The sequence below is a fragment of the Muscardinus avellanarius genome (genome assembly GCF_963383645.1).
Source record: "Muscardinus avellanarius genome assembly, chromosome: 5".
Classification (NCBI taxonomy): domain Eukaryota; kingdom Metazoa; phylum Chordata; class Mammalia; order Rodentia; family Gliridae; genus Muscardinus; species Muscardinus avellanarius.
Genome location: NC_137790.1, coordinates 30453487 through 30480819, shown reverse-complemented (window position 1 = coordinate 30480819; position 27333 = coordinate 30453487). Strand labels below are relative to the sequence as shown.

General features: G+C 33.3%; 1 protein-coding gene across 5 annotated transcripts in view; it reads right to left on the bottom strand.

Annotated features, from left to right (window-relative positions):
- Positions 1-26988, bottom strand: part of LIPI (lipase I) — a gene marked incomplete at both ends in the record, with an annotated part of 59322 nt that extends 32334 nt beyond the window's left edge. For 4 of the 5 annotated variants that reach the window (XM_080695451.1, XM_080695452.1, XM_080695454.1 and 1 more), the window contains 4 exons: positions 3325-3426; positions 5092-5200; positions 7730-8115; positions 26943-26988. In XM_080695451.1, the coding sequence (XP_080551577.1) occupies positions 3325-3426; positions 5092-5200; positions 7730-8115; positions 26943-26988 (643 nt within the window). The remainder of the gene's footprint in view (positions 1-3324; positions 3427-5091; positions 5201-7729; positions 8116-26942) is intronic. The other variant, XM_080695455.1, reaches the window with a different exon arrangement.
- Between the last annotated feature and the right edge of the window lie 345 nt (positions 26989-27333).

Genomic DNA, 27333 nt, shown 5'->3' with positions numbered 1-27333 from the left:
GAGATTTCACCTAACTCCAACTAGAACGACAATCTTTTAAAACACAAACAACAACAAATGCTGGTGAGGATGTGAAGAAGTGAGAATTCTAATACATTTGTTGGTGGGATTGCAAATTAGTACAACCACCTTGGAAAACAGTATGGAGGATTCTCAGAAGAATGAGAATGAACTTGACATATGATCCAGCAATACCACTCCTGGGTATTCACCCGAAAGAATGGAAAGCAAATTACCAAACTACTGCATGTGTATCTATGTTAATAGCTGCACAATTCACCATTGCCAAACTATGAAACCAGACAAGATGTCCGTCAACAGATAAATGGATTACAAAACTATGGGATATGTACAAAATATAATTTTACTCAGACATAAAAGACAACACAATTACATCATTTACAGGGAAATGGAGGGAACTGGAGGACATTATGCTAAGTGAAATCAGTCAGTCCCCAAAAATAAGAAATCAGATGCTCTCCCTAGTATGCATAAACTAGGGAGAAAATAGGTCATAGGAAGAACTCTAGATAAAGGAGATTCTATAGATGAGCAAATAAGGTGACCTAATGAAGGAATGGGAGAGGAAAAGAGTGATATATGCTAATGCACATCATGTACTTTAACAAAGATATCAATGTCAATCACCAAGTCAAACATGAGAAGGAGGAAGGGGGAGGGAATAAGGTGGGAACTGGGTAAGGGCTAATTAAGAGCTGTGTGTGTGTGTGTGTGTGTGTGTGTATGTGTGTGTGTGTGTGTGTGTGTGTGTATATATATATATACACACACACATATATATATATTGTATATATATATCCATCATCTTGTTTCCAATTAAGATGCATGACTGCAATGCATCAATAATTTTTAAAAAGATAGTAAGACTATAAGATAATCCAAGAAAACTTATTAAAAAAATTTAATGCATATTAAAGTAGCAGGGAATATAAAGAACTAATTGAAAAGGCCATGGCAGGAATTAAAATATGGTTGTAAAAAATATGTTCAGGAAAGAGACTACCCAGTGTTGACCAACAGGTGTGACATATGTATTTGTGTTAGTATTAAAAGCTAGAGATACAAAAGACGTGAGATGTAGGGCTGTCATATTAAAACCATGGATCAGTAGGCATTGACTTTGACTTCCTATAAGAAGAAAGATGAAACTGGATTCTAAATCAAGAGCAAGGTTATTCCCAGTATAGTCTCTGTAAAGTGGCATGTAGATATGTGAGTTAAAAAATTGTCATCAAATTTTCATATCCAAATAAATATTTATATACTATATAAGTATACAGTTAATATATGATATTGGTATATATTGTATAAAATTTACATATCAAATGTAATATTTATATTTGTTGTCAGTGTGGTAAATTGAACCCAGGGTAGTTCTACTTCTAAGTTATAACCTCAGCTTTTGAATTTTTTTAAATTTTGAAGCAGGGTCTAAGTTGCAGAGGCTGGTCTTAAACTTGCTATCCTCCTGTCTCAGTCTCATCAATTAATGATATTACTGTCATGCACCAATAAATCCTGCTTATCTTCTTTTAATTTTTCACAAAAATGGTGTAGACCACTGCAAGATAAATTCAGAGTAATATGGGAGTGATTATATTACCTGGATCAAAGAGAAAGGAAATTTGAGGAACCAGGGAAATAGGAGCAGTCTTGGTGTCATTCTCATTTCTTTCTTAGCACTGTACCCTCCCTGGGCTCACAACTCTAATGCACCTAAAGAACCAACTCATGAGAATAACATAGTTTTGAAGTGTAGACTTTGGAATCAAAAGATATCATTTCAAATTCTGAGTCTTACTGGCCTTAGTTTCCCAATAAGATTGGGATGATAGTGATTATCCCATAAAGACTAGGGAGAATTTGGTAATTAATTCAAATAAAGCACCTGAATCTCTGCTGGCTGTTTATGAAGTGCTCAACAAATATTTGCATTCTCAGATTCAAACCAAAAAATCTATCAGTCTAAATTATTCTTTTTAAGTGTCTGTCCACTGTACTCTCAAAAAATGTTATTAATATTGTGTTAAAAATTTTCATGCCCCTGGGCATGGTGGCGCACGCTTGTAATCCCCGCGCTTGGGAGGCTGAGACGGGGATCATGCAGGTTCGAAGCCAGCCTCAGCTGGCTTAAGAGACCCTGTCTCCAAATAAAATATAAAAAATAGGTTTGGGAGTGTAGCCCAGAGGTAGAGGGCCCCTGGGTTCCATCCCCAGAACCACCAAAAAAAAAAAAAAGAAAAAAAAAGATTTTCATGCCCGGCATGGTGGCGCACCCTTATAATCTCTGCGCTTGGGAGGCGGAGACAGGAGGAACGTAGGTTTGAAGCCAGCTGCTCTAGCCTAAGAGACCCTGTTTCCAAATAAAAATGTATAAAAATAGGTCTGGGAGTGTAGCCCGGAGGTAGAAGGGTTTCCAGGAACCTCAGTACCACCAAAAACAAAACAAAACAGGAAAAAAAAAGATTTTCATGAACATAATTAAATTAAAAATAGAAACATTAACTTCCTACCTTGAGAGAATAATTATCTATGCCTAAAATGTTCAGTTCTAGCTGGTACACATTATAGTGAGAAAATGAGTAGAGAACAGTCACCAAAGTGCACCAGGAGCAGTATGGGTGGGCTGGAAATATGACCAAAATAATGACTGTCATTAGCTTAAACAGGATATTTTGCTATTTCGACTTCTTCTTCCTCCTCCTCCTCCTCCTCCTCCTCCTCCTCCTGCTCTTCCTCCTCCTCCTCCTCCTCTTCCTCCTCCTCCTCCTCCTCCTCTTCCTCCTCCTCCTCCTCCTCCTCCTCCTCCTCCTCCTCCTCCTCCTCCTCCTTCTCCTCCTTCTTCCTCATTTTCCTTTTTTTGTGATACTAGGGATGAAAGCAAGGGCCTTCTACCTCTGGGCTATACCCCTAACCTATTTTATATTTTATTTGAAAACAAGGTCTCACAAACTTGCTGTGTGAGCCTCATTGAGTAGCTGAGGCTGACTTCAAACCTGCATGATCCTTCTGTCTCAGCCTCAGCCGGCCAAGTACTGGGATTACAAGCGTGGGCCACCATGCCCAGTGATACACTACTTCTTAGGAAATTCCAATTTTCAGGTTGCCATGAGACCACATGAAACCTGAAGGAGACAAACTGAAGAAGATAAGGACCAACAGCTTATTTTGGACAAAACAGGAACTCACAACCCCAAGAAATTCTATCTATAACTCTTCCTCATCTTATATTCTCCTCTTTCACAGAGTCCACAATCTGTTTTAAAATTTTAAATAATTAACACATAACTCCTGCAGTATTACCTCTGGCATCAGAATGAATGACATCCACAAACTTTGCATCAGTATAATCTAATCTGCTATTGGATGGTTTTCCAGAAAATTTTGGCCCAGCAGGATCAAGACCTGGCATGAAAGACAGAAATTATCAATCTAACAATTCTTACTACAATTTTTATTATATTGCATTCTTGTATTATTATTATTATTATTATTATTATTATATTATAAACATAATAAGCATTTACCATTTTGGTCACAACCTATACAAATCCTTATTACTGACCTTCAAAGATTGTCAAATTCAATCACACTTTAAAAATCTTAACAAAATATTTTAACATATCTTTAGTATTTTTAGTTAAGTTGTAATTGGGAGTAAAAAAAATAGTAACTTTATATTTATATTTATAGTAATAACCATTACTTATCCTGGGGGGGTAAATAATAAAGAACATCTGGTCTCTATGTTCTTGAGAAAAATATGCTGACAATTCCACAAAGTATAAATATTATTTCTGGTATTTTAAATGCTAAATAACAACTCTTGGCTCATGACTTTCTTAAGAATATCAAAGAGAGGGAGATGAAATTCAATTCTTTGAGAACATTTATGCAATGGAAGAAACAATCACCTTAAATGATATTTTAAAAAGTTACAAGGCTGTTCAACTCAAACCCTTCTAGGACCCATACTTTATTTAGTCTACTTGATGGAACAGCTAAATTCTCTCTTCCTATGGACACTCCTCATTCTGTTGTGGAACCTCCACATTTATTGGCCTTTTAATTCCTTATAGACAATCAGTAATGTGAAGCTATTAGTCTAGAATAGGAGGTGAGTAAACACACCTGTTTATCCAAGTTATTTCACATCTCCTTTAACTATTTTTTAAATTTTCATTAAAATGTCATCATCTTTCATTAATACTTAAATATACTATAAGATTTTTATAGGTATAGATATAAACAATTGCTGAAACCTGGGTGTAGTGGTGCATGCTTATAATCCCTGCATTTGGGAGGCTGAGACAGGAGGATTTCAGTTAGCAGACAGCCTCAGCTATTTAATGAGGTCCTTTGTAATTCAGTGAGACCCTGTTTCAAAATAATTAATTAAAAAGTAGGGCTGGGGGTATATCTTGGAGGTAGAATGTCCCTGAGTTCCATCCCCAGTGCCACAAAATAATAAATAAATAAATAAATAAACAAATAAATAAATAAATAAATGCTGGACAAAAATAATGTAAATTGTTTGGAGAAAGATACTATTCTACTAGTATTATCACCACCACTTTTAATGAATAGAAGAAAATCTATGTCAGCATTATTTAGTAACTGCATTTTCTAGATGCATTAACTTTGCCATGGGAATATGAGGAAAATTGGGAACCAGAAACACTTAAAATTGGACACCAATTCCTGATTCTTGTACTACTCAAGTACAATGCTTAAAAGAATTGAAATACATTGATATTTTTAAAAATTAAGTACATAACTATTAATAGGTAATACATAATAAAACTTTGTAATTAATGGGATAAACTGCTATGTATATTCTTGCAATCATGCGTTCTTAAAGTTCAGGTACAGATACAGAAATAGATCTTTTCCTTTCATTTCCATCTCAATAACTTAAGATCTGTTCAGAACTAAACAAGACTTTAGACTCCAAAATAAAGATTAATATTTAAATATATAATTGGACAAAATGTCCATACAGAATTTCTATTGTTTTTGTCTTATATTTTAATGCCCCCCAAAAAAACTATTTTATAAAAATAGTTTTACCTGTTATTCTTCCAAGTTCACCATGAAATATCTTTCCAACAAAACCACTAATATGAGCCCCTAAGCTCATACCTATGAAATGAAAATTTTCAAGTGATGCTCCATGTGTCTATAATTGAAAATGAGAATGTCACAATTTTCATTTTAGGTAACCACAAATGGTGCCTTATACATCAATATTCTAAAATGTATCATTTTTCTGGTTTAATCCATTTCTGGGAGACAGGAAAGAGGACTCTATTATTTTGAAACAAGCATATTTATTTTCAACTTGTGTCACAAAATATCTGATTTTTTCTCTGTTCACTTTTAATAATATCAAACTTTTATTTAAAATGTAAAAACTTTCATCATGTAGTATAGATCAGTATATGTAGAATGTTTAACTATCAACACATTTTGTAATGATTATGATGATGATGATAATAATAATAATAATAATAATAATAGACTTTATGAGTATCTTACTTTGTGCTCGGTACCTTGACAGGAGCTTTATAAATCTCATATGTTTTATTTCACAATTGCCATTTGAGTTATTCATTTTTATCCTTTTGCCTAAAACTGTGCCTGGCACCTATTAAATACTAACTGATATTTGGTGAATTCCCATTTTAGTAAGGAATCAAACAGCCTTAGAAAGTTAAGGAGGTGCCCAAAGCCACCTCTACTTGCACAGGAGAAGATGGATTTTTGACTTGCTATTGTCTGAATATTTTTGCTCCCCTCCCATGGCCTCCAAATTAGTACAATGAAATCCTTACCCTCAAGATGATGGTATTTGGAAGTGCGTCTTACAAAGGGGGATTATATCCTGAGACTGAAACATTCAAGAATGTGATCAGTACTCTGATAAAAGAGGTCTGAGTGAACTGATTTATCCCTTTCACTACGTAAGAGTCCATGAAAAGGTGGTGTCTGTGAACCACGGAGTGGACTTTATCAGACAACAGGATCTGTCAGGTTCTTCCACTTAAATTCCCAGCCCACAGAATTAAGAAAAATACATTTCTGTTGTTTGTAAAGCTAATCTATGGCATTTTGTTACAGTGGCTTGAATGGACTGACATAAACTCAGATCAGTTGAACATCAAAATTTATGGTAATCTGCCTCTTGGTGTTTTCTGATCAGACAGTAACAAAACACTTAAAAACCAGGTAACAGTATAATCATCATTCTGACTTCAGAGATGATAAAATGAAGCTCATTAATTTTAAGTGATTTCCCCCCATCATAAGGAAAAGAGTAACAGAGACCAATGTTCTAGGGCCAATTTTTGAACACTTGGAGCCTGGGCTGGGGCCAGAGTTGGAACTTACATGAGGGTGTATTCCTTCTACTACACCCACAGGGAGCTAAGAGAGGTCTTGGGAGAAGATCAGAGTCCAACCCACACCATGACATTCCTGAAAGCTTATAGAAAGATGTGGAGCATTTGCCACTAGTGGACAAAGAGACTCAAGCTTTCCAAGCACAAAGTAATAATATTTTTCAGATTTTTAAGAGCAACATCTAAAAATCTGGAGATATATTACCCGAAGTTTTAGCGTTACTGATCATTTTGTCCCCTCTCCTTAATATTAGCCTTTGCAAACAAAGGCACTATTAAATATTTATCTAATGCCATAAATTTTTTAAAATTTCTCTACTTAAGTCACCTTTCCTATTCTTTATGGTTCATGTTTATTAGCTATAGCCTATAAACAGAAAAAAATCAATTATCCAATTTTATATACTAACAATAAAAATGGAGTGAATCAATTCTTCCTTCTGCCTCTAATTTGAAGATGTAAAAAATAATGAAAAGTTTATTGTGTTCGATGATTCCTAAATTTCAACTGCTGGTTAACACACATATACACAAAACACATTTTATATATTTGCATATTCATCTAATATTCACACAAAGAATAATTAAAAATTTTTATGTCTCACATGCACAGAGTCATATAGATGATAAGGATGAATTTGAGCTTTGAGCCGCTCCAGTCTGATTCCTAGCCACTCTGTGTAGATTCTTTTGGGATTCCATATGCTTATTCACTTTTAGCAGAGATTTGGATATTTAGCATAACACAAGTACAGATTTCAAGCCCAACTATGCTCCACAAATAAAATACAACACTTCTTTCTCTAAAGTACCATCATTATCACCTCTCAGGATAGACATGAATCTCCATAAAGATTTACTTAGTAAACAAGAATCATATGAACTATAGATTATCTGAACGGAACTACCTTCAAGGTTGACAAGATAATTTTTTTTCTTACTTTTACCAATTCATACTTGATAAACTACAAACATATTAATCACATTTTAGAGAAGATATCTAAAAACATTTTCCCTCAGCCCACAGAAAATTACTTTATTCTGATGTCAGTATAAGATTGAGTTTATAAATGATTTTAAGTGAAACATTATAAATAAGTCTTTAGGATAATTTTTTAAATTAAGACAGGTCAAATCTAGGTATAGAATTATCCTTTGTAGCAGACAAGGAAACAGCAGCGTACATTAACATAACAAAGTTGTGATGCTAAATCCTTATGGGGGAGAAGCCATAATATTTTTACCACTTTGCTGTATCACAGAATATACTGTATATTATATATAATATGTAAAATGACTAGACTTACCAAAAGATTCTGAATGTACTCACTCAAAATCTCAGCAACTTTTCTAGTGTTTTTAACTGCTCTACTATAAAGAAAGGTTGTAGCACCCTGGTTCCAGTCTACTACAATTACATTTAGGTCTTCTTTATTCAACAATGTCTTCACAAAGTTTGAGAGCCATGATGGGATGGAGCCCATTGGTCTATACCCATGAATGATCCAGACTGTCTTCTTTTGTGTGTTGAAATTAACATTAATGGAGTTATTTTGCTCGAACAGAGGTTCAGCACAGTTTTGATTATTCCTTGTATAGATCATCACAACTATTTTTAGCCTGGGAATAAACAAATCTTTTAAGGAATCCTTTACAGAGAGATTAGAGAATTCAATGCATGTTCTTCTAGTCTCTGAAATTAGAAAAGAAGAGTCAAGCTGAGTACTAAGATAGCATTGGTTCCTTGTTACAAATAATAGAATTGAACTTGGTAGGTGGGGGCATAATTTCATTAGCAATTTATTATAATTTACTGAGCAACTACCATGATTAAAACACGGAATAGCATTTGCAAGAAGATGGAAGGAACTAGAGAACATTATGTTAAATGAGATTAGTCAAGCACAGAAAGAGAAGGGACATATGTTTTCTCTAATATGCCCAAGCTAGGGAGTAGTGGTAATACCAGAGGGACTCCAGATAATGGAGGGGAAATCTCAGCAAAGCTTGAATGGAAGGATAGGAGAGGAAGAAAGCTGAGGTTGTTCAATGGAGGAGCTACATACGAATATGTGTAATAGCATAAATACAACACGATTAACCTGGACACTCTCTATTGCGGGGGGAGGGTGGGAGAAGGGCATGAAGCACAATGTAAATGTACACCACTCTCAATATGTTCCATTTATAAAAAATAAAAATTAAAAAAAAACATGGAATAGGCAAGAGGAATTTCTTAAATGGAAATAACAGAACAGTGAAATGGAAAATATAAATAAATGTGATTGGTTACAAATGAGAATTGTGTATCATCTGTACAAAACAGAAAATAATAGCAATGGGTGTGACTTAAACCATTAAGAATTAGTAAAAAAAAAAAAAGTGGTAAGCCTACCAACATGAATAGATATAATGATTCTGAAATTTAACAAAAGCTTTACAGAGGAGAACTTTATATGGATAAAAAGAATTAGAAAAAAACATATTTTGCATGACTAGTTCTCAAATGCATACAAATCAAAATAATAAGTATCATTTTCCTATCAAATAAATAGGCAAATCATCAATAAACTGATGAGAATAAATGTTAACAAATTTCATATGTATGAATGTCGCAAGCATATAAGGCTACATTTGTCTGAAATATATATATATATATGTGTGTGTGTGTGTGTGTGTGTGTGTATGTGTATGTGTGTTATACACACATAAATCTTAAAAATGTCTTCCTTGATTTTATTCTTAGTATTTATGAAATAAATAAACAATTTTATAAAGTATAAGGACATTAATCACAGAAATATCTACAAAGGCAAAAATATAAATTACTTTAAAATTCATCATTATATTATATTATCTATGTATACATCCATTCACCCTAGAAGAAACTAGGGAAGAAAATAAAATAAAATATATTACAAAGATAAATAGCAATGCTCATTGATAGGCAGTAAAACAATAGTGGCTTTTTATTTCCTTTTTTGCAGATTTTTGAAATTGTAATTATTCCATAATAAATACATATAACCAGAAGATGTTTTTCCAAATTATTTTCTTAAATGAGAATGTATGTTCATACTCCCTCTAGATTTATAAGTGGTAAGCATATTTGGAAAAGAAATCAGTCAGCATAAATAAAAATTTATAAGTTTTAGTACACTTTTTCTAAGAATCTATTAGAACAAATGAAAAACTACTTCTAAGAATCTATCAGAATAAATTAAAAAATAAATATTTCAATACTGGATATTATATATATTACATATAATAATTAAAATTCTGAAACTATATGTACAATATTGTCATAATTACATATAAGTAGAAAAAGGAGAACGGCAATATAGGAAATGCTAGCTCTTCGTTCAATTTCTAGCTTAAAAAGTGAGATATTAAAATCTTGAAGCTCCATGTGTTCCAAGTGCCAGAGAATGAAGAAACAGAAAAGATAGATAGAAGTCCACAGTGCATTATGAATGCTTGCTACACTATGCACATTGAAGAAGGAATCCTGTATAGACACATTAACCTATCAGCTGTAACCTGGACAGGGTCAAATGGAGTTAAGAATCAAAGCTGCAGGTCCACTCCAAGTTTAGGCAGATTTTTATCTGGCACTAGAGGGAGTAACAGGTAATTAATCAGTAGGATACGTATCCTATGATAAAAGAAAGGGAAATAAATCATCACTCAAAACTATTATCAGAGAAATGTATTACCTATTACTAGATGTAGAAATAACTACAGAACACTATCCTCATTAGAATACCAAAAAGTCTCATTTCAAAAACAAGAACAGGAAACTATAAAATGAAAATCTATTGAGATAAAAAAAACAGCATTATACGAAGAAGAGAATAATAAAATACTCCAAGTTAGGAAACATAAAAATGACATTATGAATGCCACAACTAACATGGAAATCATTTCTTATAAGTACTAAATAAAGGAAGAAAATATTAAAATTATGAAGAGAAATGCTGATAAAGGCCACAGTATCATGAATTAAATTAAAAACCATTGCTGTTCCAAAATAGGGAGGTGATTCTGGGGGAGAAGTGAGCATCTGCAGTTAAAAACTAAAAGGCTCACCACAGTGTGGGCAAAAGCAGTTAATCAGACTCACCTAAAAGTCTCCTAGAACCTGGTTTGGATTTCGATGAAAGAGAAAAAGATCCTAAAAATATCAAGGCAGAAAATAAAGGTTACAAACAGAAGAATAAAGTAATGATGGTTTCACATATTCCTTCTGAAAAGTACATTAGACAGATAAAAATAAAGAATGAAGGTTACAAATGAAAAGTTTAGGGGCCTAACAATTTTATACACTTCCTTAAAGACTCCACTCACAAATGATATAGAGGCCCTCTGCAATGTAGATCTCATTTCCAAATAAAAAGTAAAATTGGTCTGGGGTGTAGCTCAGAGGTAAAATACCCCTGGGTTCAATTCCAGTGCCACAAATAAATAAATAAATAAACAAATAAATAAATAAAAAAAGGTTATTTTGTTTGTTTGTGTGTGGTAACAGGGATTGAATTCAGGGGCATTCTACCTCTGAGCTACACCCCAAGTCCTATTTTTTTAATTTTTATTTTGCTTTTTTTTTTTTTTTTTTTTTTTTTTTGTGTGTGTGTGTGTGTGTGTGTGTGTGTGGTACATGGGTTCCTGGAAACCCTTCTACCTCTGGGCTACACTCCCAGACCTATTTTATATTTTTATTTGGAAACCGGGTTTCTTAAGCCAGTGCAGCTGACTTCGAACCTGCTCAATTCTTCTGTTTCTGTCTCCAAAGCTTTATTTTTATTTTGAAACAGGGTCTTACCAGTTTGATGAGAGTTGCATTACTTACTGAAGTTGCCCTCAAATATGTGATTGTTCTGTCTCAGCCTCTCAAGTACTGGGATTATAAGCATGCTCCACCATGCCTGGGTATCAGCATTTTTTTAAAAATAGAAACCAAAGTTTACCAGGATCCTTGGGAATTTATCCTTTAAAAATAAAGATTTCTAAAAAAAAATTTTTTCCAAATAAAAGCTGAAGGTTCATTAGGATTAGACCTGCCTTCTATGAAATGATAATGAAATATTTTTAAATTGAAATAAAAGACAGAGATAGGAACTTCTAGATAACATAAAGGCATATGAAAGTATAAAGTTCTCCAATAAAGGGAAATAAAAACAAATATAAGAAACAGTACTGTCATAATTTTAGTTTGTAACTTTACTGTGTATTTCCATCAGGATTTTAAACAAATGCATAGAAATAATTGGAACTCTATGTTAAAGGGTACACGGTGTAGAAATACACAATTTTATTATCAGTAACATAGAGTAGGCCAGAGTGGAGCAGAGCTGTAAAGGGTAGAATTTTTTATATGCCTGAAGTTGTTAGTGTCTATTTAAGCTATATTGTTATAATTTTAGTATGGTATTTGTTATGCCCATGGTAACCACATGGAAATATATAAGAGGAAAAGAGAGAATCATGTCATTACCAAAAATCAACAAAACATAAAATAAATCAGTAAAGGAGAAAAAGAAAGACAAAAAATGGCCTTAATACATACAGAAAACTCATATAAAATGACAGAAGTCAGTGCTTCACTATCAGTAATTACTTTAAATATAGATGAACTAAAATCCCCAACCTAAAGATATAGATTGGTGCAATAAATAATAATAATAAAATCAGTTCCCAAATATATACTATCCATAAAAGACTTAGCAAGAGACTTAGCAATCAGAGAAATGCAAATCAAAACTACCCTGAGATTTTACCTAACTCCAATTAGAATGGCCAAAAAGTAAAAAGAAAACAGAATTAGAAACCTTCATTACATTAGATTTGGCCAAAATTTCTTGATACTACAAAAATAAAACACAAGTAACAAAAAAGTACCTAAATTAAGTTTTGTCAAAATTAAAAATTTCGTACATCAATAGATAATTAAGAGAAGGAGGCAACCCATAGATAATTAAGAGAAAAGGCAACCCATAGGATGGAGGGAAGTATTTACAAATCCATCTCTCTGGTGAGGGATTAGTATTCACAGCATATAAAGAACTCTTACCACTTAACAAAATATGGGTAAAGGACTGCAACAGACAAAGCGATGAAAACATATTAATGGCCAATGAACTCATGAAAACATGTTTAACATCATTAATAATTAAGAACATGTGAATTAAAGCCACAAGGAGATACTACATCTAACCCTTTATGACTGCTATTTTTTAAAATATTAGAAAATAATAACTATTGGTAAAGATATGAAAAAACTAGAAACTCTTGGCAGTTTTGGTAGGTACATAAAATAGAGTAGCTACTGTGAAAAATAGTATGGTCACTCTTCAAAAAATTTAAAATAGAATTATCATATAATTGATCTAGCAATTCCAGTTCTGGGTATACACCTAAAGAATTAAAGGCCAGAAATCAAAGACAGAATTGTATCCCCGTGGTCATGGCAGTATTATTCACAATAGCTAAAAGATGGAAGCAACCTAAGTCCAACAATAGAATAAACAAAATGAATTTAAAAAAACCCTCAAACATACAATAGAATATTATTTAGCCTTAAAAAGGAAGAAAATTCTTAAACATTTAAACATGGGAATACCTTGAATAGATTATGATAAGTAAAATAAGCCAACTATATTAGAACAAACTGTATGCCTCCAGTTATATAATTTTATAGAATAGTTGAATATAGAGAGACAGATTAAAATGGTGGTTTCAGGGGTTGGAGAAAAAGAAGTCATAGGGAATTAATGCCTAATAGAAACAGACTTTCAGTTTGAGAAAGAGAAAAAGTTCTGGTGAAGGGTGGAAATGGCGATTACATGACTATATCAATGTACATCATGCCACTGAACTGTGCACTTAAAATGGCTAAAATGTAAATATTATGTACTTTTTGGCACAATAATAATACCTAAAACTTACAAAATACAACTTTCCTCATGATACATAGCTGGCCTCACACTTATCTTACTTCTGTAAACAACTAGAATGCTAGATAAAATATCTGAAAAATATTTAGAAAATGGACCATGAGAAGCACACGATTGTGATCCATTAAAGATGGGAAACACATCATTAGAACCCTATAGTCTAAAGGCTTTATGCTTGGAGGTAGTTTCACAATTATAATGCAGAAAAGGTGAGCCCAGGGCAGAGTGTGATCCTGCCATTTCATGGAGAGACACTGGAGTCAGGAGGAGGAGGCAACTGGAATTTGAATGTCAGAATGCTAACAAGCAAGGAGTCATGCAGAGGAAGGCCTCTGAATTCTAAGTGCAGTGTTCCTGTATCCACTGCTGTTTAGAAACCTGTAGCTAGAAGCTGTAAGTGGGGCAACTCCAGAGGTCCTGCAGGGAGAGCAGACATTAACATCTCAATTAGCTGGAGTACAGTGCACTAATAAAGAGCAGGGACATACAGTAGAGACCCAACAAGGGTCAGATATTAGTAGTAATGTTACCAAGCTAGCCATAGGCTCAAGAAGAGATCAGACCCACCCTCCAGCCTTCTCATTTTGAATTCTTTCTTTGATCCAGCTGCATTTTCTGAGAGGCGGTGAGCTATGTGTATGAAATACTGAGGGAAAAACTTTAACAATCTTGAAGTAAGCAAGAATTTCTTAGATAAGACATAGTAAGAATGAAAAAAGAAGTGATAAATTAATCATCCATTATTATGGAACATGTCTGCTCCTCAGACCTAGATATTAGCAGTGTCTAATATATAAATAGTCAGGATAGCAATATTAAATCTTCAAAAAACTTGTGTTCATGCTTGGTGTAGTGGTACACACCTGTAATCCCAGTACTTGGGAGGCTAACACAGGAGGATTTCAAGTTTGAGAATTTAAGGCCAGCACACAATAACTTAGTGAGACCTTGTTTAAATAAGTAAATAACAGGATAGGATAGGAGGGGGGAAGAGGGAAATTCTCTAATGCACATGATGTACTTTAACAAACATGTCAAAGTCAATCACTAAGTCAAACATGAGAAGGAGAAAGGGGGAGGGAATGGGGTGGGAATTGGGTAAGGACTAATTGGCTGATGTGTGCATGTGTGTCTCCACTATCTTGCATCCCATTAAGATGCATGAATACAGTGTACCAATAAAAAGAAAAAAGAAAAATATCAATGAGGCATGAATACGCTTCTATGGTTAAAAATAAATAAAACAAACAATAAATAAATAAATGGCTGGAAGTGTAACTCAAAGGTTAATTACTCCTGGATTCAGTTCCTAATCCAAAATATAATTTTTTGTGCGTGTGTGGTACTGGGGTTCCTGGAAGCCCTGCTACCTCTGGGCTACACTCCCAGACCTATTTTTTATATTTTTATTTGGAAACAGGGTCTCTTAAGCTAGCGCGGCTGGCTTCGAACCTGCACGATCCTCCTGTCTCTGCCTCCCAAGTATAGGGATTACGGGCGCCACCACACCCGGCTCATCCAAAATATTTTAAAATGTTCTTGTGTCCAATATGTGTGTATATAGAATATATGTATGAGAAGAAGACAAACGCAGTTTTTAAAACTGTAAAAGAACTAAAGGTATTTCACAAAAATTGTCAAGAATATGAAAAAATGACACTCAGCATTATTAATCATCAAAAAAATGTAACTTAAAACCAAAATAATATACTGCCACACACCCACCAGAATAAACTAAAAAGACCGAAACAAGTATCAGTGAGAGGTAAAGTAACCAGAACCATTCTACACGGACAAAATGACAAAACCATATAAAACTTAGCAAACAAATTGGCAGTTTCTTATAATGATGATAAAAATGTAACTAAATGACCCCAAGAATTCATGTCTATGTTTTAACTTTTGAGAAGTGAAAATAAGCCCACACCAACATGTACAATTTTATAATAATACTCTTTCATACAAATCCTTAATTTGAAAGAACCTACATGCTAATCAAGAAGTAAATGAATAAGTAAATTGTGATTAGCTAAATAATTTAATACTCCCAAACAATAATAAGAAATAAAGGGCTTATGTATAAACATTTTAAGGAATCACAAAAAATATAGTAGGCACAAACTACAGAAACAAAAACCGGAGATGAGAAAATGTTATTTCGGTGAAATTCTATAAACATATGATTAATCCAGATTACATGGAATCAGAAGTGGAAAGGAAACTTACTGCAAATAGCTAACTGCTAAGGTACAGAAATTTCATATCTTTATTGATATGATTTCTATATGTCATATAAAGCATGGTACTAATATTCTTTTCAACATATAAAATTAACAATGTCAATTTCAATATTGTGTCCAGGGAAGTGGAAGGAATGGGGTGGGATGGGGGGAGCTTATCGAGTGTTGTGTGCTTTTTTTTTTTTTTTTTTTTTTTTTTTTTTTTTTGGTGGTACTGGGGTTCCTGGAAGCCCTTCTTCCTCCGGGCTACACTCCCAGAACTATTTTATATTTTTGAAACAGGGTCTCTTATGCCAGCACGGCTGGCTTCGAACTTGCGCGATCCTCCTGTCTCCGCCTCCCAAGCGCGGGGATTACAAGCGTGCGCCACCACGCCCGGCGCATGTTGTGTGCTTATATGACTCTATCAGGCTGAACCTCATCAAGATGTATGATTTATTTGTGGTGCTGGGGGTTGAACCTAGGGGCATTCTACCTTCAAGCTACGCTCCCAGCCCAACTTTTCATTCCTTATTTTGAAACAGGGTCTCACTAAATTGCAGAGGGCCTCACTAAGTAGCTGAGGTTGGCCACAAACCCAGATCCTCCTGTCTCAGCCTCCCAAGTACTGGGATTGTAAGTGTGTGCCACCATGCCCAGCTAAGATTCAATGTTACAAAGTAGAAAAATTTAAACTTATAAATCAGTTTTAAAATCTAAATATTAGCCGGGCGTGGTGGCGCATTCCTGTGCTTGGGAGACTGAGACAGGAAGTTCTTGCAGGTTTGAAGCCAGCATCTGCTGACTTAAGAGACCCTATTTCCAAATCAAAAAAATATATAAAATAAGTCTGCTGTAAGTGAAGCCTGGAGGTAGAAGGCTCCTGGGTTCCATCCCCAGTGCCACAAAAAAAAAAAAAAAACTGTAGAAATAATAGAGGTGCTTCGAAAAGAACTCAGAGAGAGCCAAAAAGAGATAAAGGATGCAATTAATGAAGTAAAGGCCTCAATTCAAAGCACAAACAACCGATTAGACCACATGGAGAACAGAATCTCGCTCATAGAAGATGATCATTCCAAAAATGAATGCATAGTTTCTAATCTAGGAAAAAATATCCGACAGCAGGAATCTGATATTGAAGAAATATGGGCCCATTTTAAGAGAGCTAACCTAAGAATAATTGGAATAGAGGAGGGAAAAGAAAGTGAAACCAAAGGGATCAACAATCTCTTCAAGGAAGTAATAGCAGAAAATTTTCCAAACATAGAGCAAGAGGTTGATACACAGGTCCAGAAAACTTATAGAACTCCCTTTAGACAGGATCGGAGAAGAGGATCCCCACGCCACATAATTGTCAAAATGACCAATGTGGAAGCCAAGCAGAGAATCTTAAAGGCAACAAAAACAAAGGCCCAAGTGACATTCAGAGGCAAACCAATTAGAATCACTCCAGACTTCCCAAACCAAGTCATGAGAGCCAGAAGGGCTTGGAGTAACATATTCCAAACTCTGAAAGAAAACAACTTCCAGCCAAAAATTTTCTACCCAGCAAAACTTTCTATCAAATTAGATGGAGAAATAAGAAGCTTCCATGACAAATAGAAACTGAAGGAATTTATGTCTTCAAAACCAGAACTAGAGAAAATACTCAAAGAGATTAACTACAAAGAAGAAAAAAGTAACACACACCAGAACCAGAGAAACAAGAGTTTCCATCCAACAGTCAACTAAGATTGGTTATCTGTGGAGATTCATTACTTATGTTAGTCTTTTACCTATCTCTAAATGGTATTGTTTGCCTTAATTGTTGTTAATTTTTAGGATTTCTAGTTGGAATATTAATATACCTTCAGATATAGCATTTGGAAATATTTTATCCCATTCTATTAGTAACTGTTAACTCTGTTTACATTGTCTTTGGATATACAATATTTTTTTATTTTTTAGGGAGTTTGTATACTCTTCCGTTGCCTGTGCCATTCAAACCATATCCAAGAAATCACTGCCAATTTCAATGTTGTGAGGTTTTATGACCCAGATTTTCTCCTAAAAGTTTAGTCTTAAGATTTATATTTAGGTCTTTTATCTATTTTGAGTTAATATTTGTATATGGGATGAGGTAAGGGTCCAACTTTATTCTTTTCCATGTAATTATTATGTTTCAACAATATTTAGTTAAAAGATTATTATTTCCACCACCAAATGTTCGTGGAAACCTTATCAAAAATAACTTGACAATATAGGGAAAAATTTAGCTCTAGGCTTTTATTTAACTCCAATGGTTTATATATCTGCCTTTAGAATAGTACTATACTGTTTCAATTATTGTAGCTTTATATGGTGTGAAATCAGAAAATATATATATTCTAGTTTTGTTCTTTTTCAAGATCGTTGTGGGTATCTAGAGTCCATATTCCATATTAGGATAGATTTTTTTCTGAAAAATAAATATATAAATATATGATAGTTTCACCAAAAAAAAAATAGAAAAAAATATTCTCTGGTAAGAAAGAAAGTAAAAAGAAATATTGAAATGTTATCTTTAAGTCATCAAAAGCTTAGTATCAGACAAATGAAACTGTTATGTGAGATTATCATTTTTAAGTTTGGATAAATTGCTATAATACTAGATGTCAACCACTAAGCCAAGCATGGGAAGGAGGGATGGGGAGAGAATGGGGTGGGGATCGGGTGGGGGCTGACTGGGCGATGTGTGCATGTATGTCTACAAAAGTTTGTATCCCACTATGATGTATGAATACAGTGCACCAATAAAAAAAAAGATAATGTAATTATCTTATTAATGAAACACAACAAAGGATGCATTGCAATTCCAAATATCTATTTGGGGCATTAGGTTCACCTTTCATGAAAGGGATAGCAATGAAAAAGTTGAGATTTGTTTTAACCAGAGATTTCTATATTCTATTTATATAGAAAGTTTGGGAAATGGAAGCTCAATTGGTCTCATCAGCCTTATTAATCCAACTAAGTAATTTGCTTCTACTCAGATGGAATCTTAATATGGCTTGTAACAACTGCTAAATTGTAATTAGTAAACACAATTTTCCAAACAAAAAAAAAAAAAAAAAAGAAAAACTCTTTGTCTCTTTGTCTTATTTTTCTAGGTTCTATAACTACTGAAAAACCTTGGGAAACACCACTGATTTGGTATCATCATAAGAGTATAAAGACTTTTGTTCACACATCTATGGCTTTTATTAGGATGCTGGGGAAAGAACAGCAAGCATTTCTTATTATATATCTTCAGGTCAGAATTTCATTGCTTTTGGCTAAAGGCCATTGCAAGACTTATAGATCAAAAAGTAGATGCAATGTGTTTTTAAAGGGAATTAGAAAAATCAAAACACTATGAATAGTGAGTCTCTCAGTGTTAAGAACTGGCAATATTTTAGCATTGTTTCATAAAAGAAATCATCATCCTCTGCTGTTTTAACCAGAATCTTTGCTAGTTTATGCTTTGGTATTTTTAAGAATCCAATGCAAATAGATACTTGACACATATAACATATGCCTGTCAAATATCATACACAGTTTGAATTACACCCTAAAATTTTAGGTGATTTTTAAGAAACAGATTACTTTTTGCACAGCCATAGTTGTGTCACAGATGTATGGGTTTCCTAGACAAGGGGTTCCTGACTGATTCTGGGTTTAATCATGTAAGTGAGCATACCTTGGAAAAGAGTGCCTTATATCAGTGATTCTATAACTTGGGTTCCCATTTGAACAACTTGGAGAAGTTTTAGTAAATACACTACAACTCCTACTTTTTAATTCTTTATTTGAAACAAGGTCTCATTAAGCTTCATAGGGTCTTACTAAGTAGCTAAGGCTGGTAGCAAACCTGAGTTACTTCTATCTCAGCCTCACAAGTACTGGAATTACAATCATGTGCCCATGCTCAGCTCTGTATGGGATTATGACTCAATTGTCAGGCATGCAGCCTGGCATTGGAGATTTAAGGTGCCCTGTAGGTGGTTTCAATGAGCAGCTGAAGTTAAGAACTCTATGAAGGAGGCTTATTCCTGAAAGCCAAGTTTTCCATTTTTTTAATAGACACATGTGAAATAATATATGGAATGCTAACTATTCTGGGTATCTTCTGCTTCTTTTCTCCTTCTTTCTCTACCACTGATTTAACATAGGCACCTGTAATTCCTTGCTACTGGAGTCCAAGGGGGTCTCATCACTGAATATTCTTTTGAATCATCTCAGGAAGCTCTAAATATATCTTGATGTCTGAGTTCATCTCCAGATACTGGATTCCAAAGCTCTGCACATGCCCACGAGGACCCGCTGAAGCAGAGCTGAAACAACCATCAATGATGGTGTAAAGCCATTTGGCCAGAGCTGATTCTTGCAACAGAGCCAATGGCTGAAGCAAAATCTACAAATGCAGCAGAGTAGTTTTTAATAGGGCTTCATATGCTCTGTGCTACAAAATGAAAAGACTTGCTTTATTACATATAAAATCCTACATAAAAATTCATCCTAAACCAAAAAAAAAAAGAATTAATAGATGAAACAGAATGAGGATACACAGAAATATTTCAGTAATGGTAACTGTGGCAATGAAAAACAGTTTAAAGTAGTGAGTTTTTAAGTAATTCGAAGATAATTGATTCTAGCTATATTAATACATTCCATGTACAAGTAATAATTGTGTAAACTAGAAAAATGCAGTGAATATATGCATGATTACAGACTGAAGAGTAACTCTGTAGCATCAAATCAAAGGAAAAACCACAAAACATGAGGCCAATAGACTCTGCAGCTTTTTTATTTAAAGATTCTCTAAAGAAACTAAAAAGTGAACTGTGAAAATATTTTCAATATATGGTCGATAAATAGATTTATATGTAAAGAACTATAAACAAGGGAGACAGGAAATAGTCTTTTTTATTTTGTCTTATTTTAATTGGTGCACTGTAATCATACACTGTGTGGAAGTTCAGAGTGAAAGAGGCACACTCAGAGTGACAGAGGCACACAGCACTCAGTAGCCTTCCCTCAATTCCCACCAGATTCCTCTCCCTCTTCACCTCCCTGTGCCTGACATTATGACTGACATTGATAAATCTGTGTATATACATCATGTCCAGAGCCCAGTGGAGGATAAAAAACAAGTGAAGGATATCAACAGATAATTTTCAAAATAAAGAACTCAAATTAAATAGACTCAATCTTCTCAAGAATCAATACAGATTAATTAAAATCATATTACCATATTATTTTACCATCATACCAATCAACCATTAACACCAATGTTAATGATAATACATTAACAGAATACGGCAATGGGAGAGAAGAAAATGTAAATTATGGTGGATCCTTGAGAAGAAAACAATACAACAATAAAGAAATAATAATCTACAAATAAGATTAGAATCTACAAGTAAGATTAGAAAACACTTACTATGTAACATAAACTACAGTGAAAAGCAAGAAATGAAAGCCATACAAGCTACATATAAATTCCTGCAGTTAGTCTTTCTATATATATAGTCCTAATTTTATCTGTAATTTATAGTGTATATGTGCATGTACACTAAAATGCATACATACATTTGTATAGTTATATATATGCATATGTTGAAATAATAGGATAAAAATCATAACCTAAATGTTGTTATGGTGATCCTAATATTATAGTAACTTTTTATCCCTTTATCTGTACTTCATGTATGTTTTCTATTTTCTGTACTTAGTAGTTCCTTAGTTGTCTAGATCTAAAATATTCATTTATTAGGACATGTTGGGGAAGAACTTTAAATAGACTTTAGTTAACTAAAAATGAAAAGAGCAAAAATGTTACCAGCAAAAACTTATTGTATCAGAACATAAAAGGAATATTAATTTTTAACCCTTTTTGAAAAATTTTAAAAATTGAGGTTGAGAGGACTAGACTAACTTGTGATTAAAAATTTAATAACAGGGAAACAATATGAGATTTCACTGCCAACTACGTAGGAAGATAGCTTTGGCATTAATCTAAAAAAAATGAGGTACACTGAGAAAGAATGCTGTAAATCATGTTCAATTTCAAATTATGGAAGGAGTAAAAAATATCAAAGACACATAAGGAAGTTAAGAATAATTGTTCTAAGTTGTCCAATTATATCTCCACAATATATTCCCATTATAGTTCCAATGATTGTAAAAGTGAGAACAGGAAGGTCAACACAGTCCTGAAGTTTGGAAAGTGCCCTGGGCATGAAAAGCTAAGCAAATTTCTAGCTCCTTGTAAATTTCCCTGGTGACAAAAAAAAAAAAAAATTCTTATCTCTCAACTCTGAGCATAGGCTGCCTCTTATTATGTATACAGTTATTACCTTGTTTTATATGTTTACAGGTAAATGTTTTACATGTTTACAGGTATAATGCTTCAATATACTTGTATTTATTGTATATATATATATATATATATATATATAATATACACATTGAATAATGATTTTTAAAACTGCCATAAAATAACTTCAACATTTATCACCTTTATGTGGTGAAAAAAGTCACAATTCTCTTATCTACATATGTGGAAATGTACATTATTATTAGATATTATTTCTATAATGTGTGACAGAACACCAGAGCTGCTGCTTCTTGTTTTTTTTGTTGTTGTTGTTTTTTATTTGTTTGTTTTTTATATTATTGGGGATTGAACCCAGGGGCCTCATGCATGGTGGGCAAGCACTTTTACCACTGAACTACATTCCCAGTCCCAGAAAGTATTCTTTCTGTGCCTGGTTTATTTTACTTAACATAAGGGTTTCCTCGTCTTTAAATGAAAGGAGCTTAGAGAAGTGTTCTCTGCTATTGTAACGTGCCTTGACATCAAATTCCTCTTCATGCTTGGTAAACTGCTAAGATAAGTTATTCTGTCCTGTGATTTTCAGTGTTGACCTAGTTATGAAGAGTGGAATCTCAAAACCCTGACCACATAAAGTACCAATCCTCACATATATCCTGGAAAGATTTAATCCATCTTCTTTTCATAATGTCCTTAAAACCCATTCTCATCCTAATAAATCCACATAAAAACTTCCTCCCCTTCTCTTTGTCTATTTCTTAAAAAAATGAATTTGTTAATAATATCATCATTAGTAATCTGAAAAATGCAAATCAAAACTACTCTGAGATTTCACCTGAGTCCAACTAGAACAGCAATCATTCAAAACACAAACAACAACAAATGATGGTGAGGATATGGAGAATTAGGAACGCTAATACATTGTTGGTATGATTGCAAATAAGGTAACCACTTTTGAAAACAGTATGGAGGATTCTCAGAAGAATTGCAAGGAAACTACCATATAATTCAACAATACCATTTCTGAGTATCTACCCAAAACAATGGAAACCAAATTACTAGACTAATTCCAAACATATCTATGTTCATAGCCACACAATTCACCATTGCCAAACTATTGAACCAGCCAAGATGTCCAACAGCAGTTGAATCGATTACAAAACTAGGGGATATGTACACAGTGGAATTTTACTCAGCCATAAAGAAGAACAAAATTACATCATTTGCAGGGAAATAGATGAAACTGGAGAATATCATGCTCAATGAGATGAGTTAGTCACAATAAGTGAAAAATCAGATGCTTTCCCTAATATTTGGAAACTAGAAAGAAAAAGTATCATGAGTTCTACACAAAGTAGAAGAAACCATAGATGAGCAAATAAGGTGACCTGAGGGGGATGGGAGGGAGAAGAAGGAAATTCCTTAATGTACATTCATTCATAAACGTATCACAGTCAATCACTAAGCCAAACATAAGAAGGAAGGAGAGGGGAGGGAATGGGGTGGTAATTGGGGAAGGATTAAATGTGTGCATGTATGCATCTACCATACTGTACTCCATTAAGATGCATGACTATGATGCACCAGTAAAAATTAAAGCTAAACATATAATACCAATGATAATCATAGTGGTTTATGATTATTTAGCAATCACTCTATGCTAAGCCTGTCACTATTTTCTACTTCTTATTCTTTCCCTTGTTCTGCCTATGAGAAAATTGAAGTTTAAATAAACTAAATGACCTAAGGTCACAAAATTAAAAGCAATTGGGCATTTCTGGATGAAGTCCAAAAAGCATGAGCAACATATTTATGTCACAAGTTACAATGTCTGTAATATTCAAGCAATATAAATAAGAGACTATCAGAATTTCACCAATTCACTTGTTTGTGTGTACTGATAAAGATGTTTTGGGGCCAGCAAAATTCCTAATAAAAACAACTGATCTATTTCATGCCACAAAGATATAAGCTTTATTTGATCACAGCATCAGTTAAACCACAAACATATAGGTGAGACTTTAAAATCACCGAAGGCTAATGAATAAAATCAAAATAAAAGGATAAAATATCTTATTCTCTAGTTCTAAAGCAAACATATATATTGGCCTAACCTGTGATAAGAAATCAAAATATTCAAATAGTAACCCTTTTATTTATGGAAATATTTGAAAAGTTGTTCACAATTAATCTGATCACACAAATAAAGTGTCTAAAAAGTCTTTACACCATAAGTCCCTATGCATGAGTTTGAAAATGTGAGGGGAAAATAACTGGGAACACTTGTTCCCAGTGTGGTGTCCTGGCACAAACCCTAGAGGTAGTGCTTTAGAAGGTACATCTGCATTTTCAAATACATAACCCAGGGTATTCTGATATGAGTAGCTGATGCAAGTGTATGGAGAAAACCTCTGGAAATTATTTTAAAGAACAAAAGAAAATTAGCATGAATAAAATACAATGGAATCTGACTGGATTGCTTTTTTAATCATTCAGATTGACCAGGTCATGCATTTCTGTTACATCCTTTAAGCTTCACCATGCACTGAAAGAGTATTATATCTTCTAATCAGAAATAAGGACATAGGTTCATTGAGATGAATGAACTTGTCCCAGATAAAAAGATACCAGGGCATGAAACAAAATGTCATAACTGCAAATTCTGAGTTCTTTTCACATCGCCCTCTATTAAAAAGAGTTTGGAGCAAAAATTAAAGTTGTTTATGGATGTTTGATTTTGGAAAGTCAATAAAACAAGTTATTGAACACATCAGAAAAATACTGATACAATTTGGAAAAATAATGATTTTGTGGAGGCACTGGTCTTAGCCTCTCAAGGGTCTTAGAAAGACATGGTCTTCAAACAAGCTATTAAGATTATATGGCTTGCTGTATGCTTACTACTCAAGGTGTGGTACCTACCGGTATCACCCCAGAGCTTCCTACAACGCAAAATCTTGGGCTTCCTCTCCAGCCTATGAATAAGAATTTGCATTTTAACCAGCCTCTTCAGTGCACTATACCACATAATGCAAGTTCCATGATTTTACAAAAATGATTCCAATTTCCTATATATCACTTTCCTCAATTGTGAAATGAGAAAGCTCAATTATTATGTCTTTAACACTTTTGCCAGGGTGGAACATAGAAGTCAGAAAACTATATCCTCTGAACAAAATCTGGCTAAAAATCTAAAAATAGCTTTGCTATTTTAAATGATTGAAAAAGCAACATAAAAATATTTTGTGACAGGTGAAAATTACAACAAATACAAATTTTAGTGTCCATTAAGTAGTGTAGGATATGCACGCTCCTTTGTTTACATGTTGTCTACAGCTGCAATCATACCTTGGTGGCAGAGGTGAATAGATGCAACAGAGACTACATACCAACAAAACCTAAAATACTTACTCTCTGGCCTTTTAAAGAAATATTTGTTAAACCCTGCTATGGTAATGATAGCCATAACAAAACCTTCACTTTAAGTAGGTACTATGAACAGTAACTGTAATATGAATACATATGCATGTATGTGATGAATATATTTGCATATGCATATTAATATATAGTTTACTAAGCTAGTGCTGTACTCCCATTATATTCTATTTATAACTTTCAAACATACCTGACTAGTATCAGTTTTTAGGATATTTTCCTTTTTAGAAGGCAGACATAGCCAATGGTTTCACATGTTCATAAGTGTGAGACATGCCATTTTAGAGCTAAAATCAGAATTTCTTGTGTAGAAGGGAAGATCATGTGTAATTTGAATAATAATAGTCATGTAAAATAATTTACTGAAAATTCAACAAAATTTCAATTAAGTAGAAATTTGAGAAAATGAAAGAAATCATAAGCGTTTGCATGGGATTAAAATGATTTGGAAAATCATCAAAGTGCTTTATTTCTTTAGTTTGTTTTTGTTGTTAGTGTATAAAAGTTTTGTTATTCTTTTACAATCATTATCATATATGAATCAAATCATCATTAGAGAAAGAAACATAGCAATTATTTCTGATTTTTCACAAATGAAAATCCAGGCAGCTGATTTTCTAGTCAAAACTATAATCTCAGAAAATCTGCCCAACTTTATAGTATAAATAATGATATTAAGATGATACATAGATTAGAGGCCTAGACTTCAGGTTTTTCTGACTTTCAAATTTGGTGCCAATATTATACACTGTAAAAACATAAAATACCTAGTGAGAAACTTTCAATAAAGTATGAGTGATAAACTCCATATTACTCTAATCTAGATTTTGTTTTTGAATATAAAATTCAAACATTTCCAGTAAATAATGCTAATTTCTATTTAAAATTTTAAAGTTTTTTGAGTAAGCATTCAAGAATTTTTTACAAAGACATCAAAAACAAAAGAAAAGAATCTGCTTTTACAAATTGACCACAGAAAACTAATCGTCTTGAATTTTGAATTTGTTACATTTTTCATTAATAGAACAACCATAAAGCACTTAATGATAGTACTAAAATTAGTAAACTTTATTACCATAAGCCACTAACCCAGGAAAATAAAGTTCTTCCTTATTACCATAAACCACTTTCAGTTTTTATTATACTGAACCAGTACAAAGTTATGGTTAATTTGCTTTGCAATTGATAATTAACCTGTAAAAACTCTTCCTGAAAAATTTGAACAACTAGAATTGAAATAAGATATTAATTCAGTTATGATTTTAAAACACTGACTTAATTCTGCTATTACCAATTTATTATATTAATTCTATTTATTCCCTGTTTATAACTTATAAAAAGTTTTCTAATTATCTGAAAAGCAAATAAAATATGGAACTTCAATTCACCAAACACATACATACACATTTAAATGTAAATACACAAGTCTTTATAATAAACTGACTTGGCATAATGGATTCCAATAATTATAGCATATTTTCCATACTATAATGTGATAGCATGCTTTATCTCAGAACACAGACCATGCTATTTATTTTACATGTAAGTTTCAAAGATGAAGTATTAATAAGTATCTTACCAGCTCTTACCCAGCACATCAAACACAGAAAAATGTATGCTCTCATTTGGAATCTGAAAAAGTAAAAGAAGCAGTCAGATCGACCAAAAAAAAAGAAATTCCGTAATTCATTAAGGCTTCTCCTTGATAAGATTGTCGCAAAGCTGGCGTCTTACTCTAAAAGTGATTTTTGCTCCTCCCTCTTTGTTGAAAAGATAAGGAGGGTTGTTTTCTCCCATTTGGTTTGTGGTTACGAGAGGATTTTTAAGTCAAAACTGTAGTAAGTCATAAACTTTCAGCTCTACACGTCGAATTTAAGGGAATGAAAAAGCTAATTATATATCTCTTTATTCCTTTTAATCTCTGGATTTCAGAAGTGGGCTAGAATAATATGTTTGTGGAAAGCCTAGAA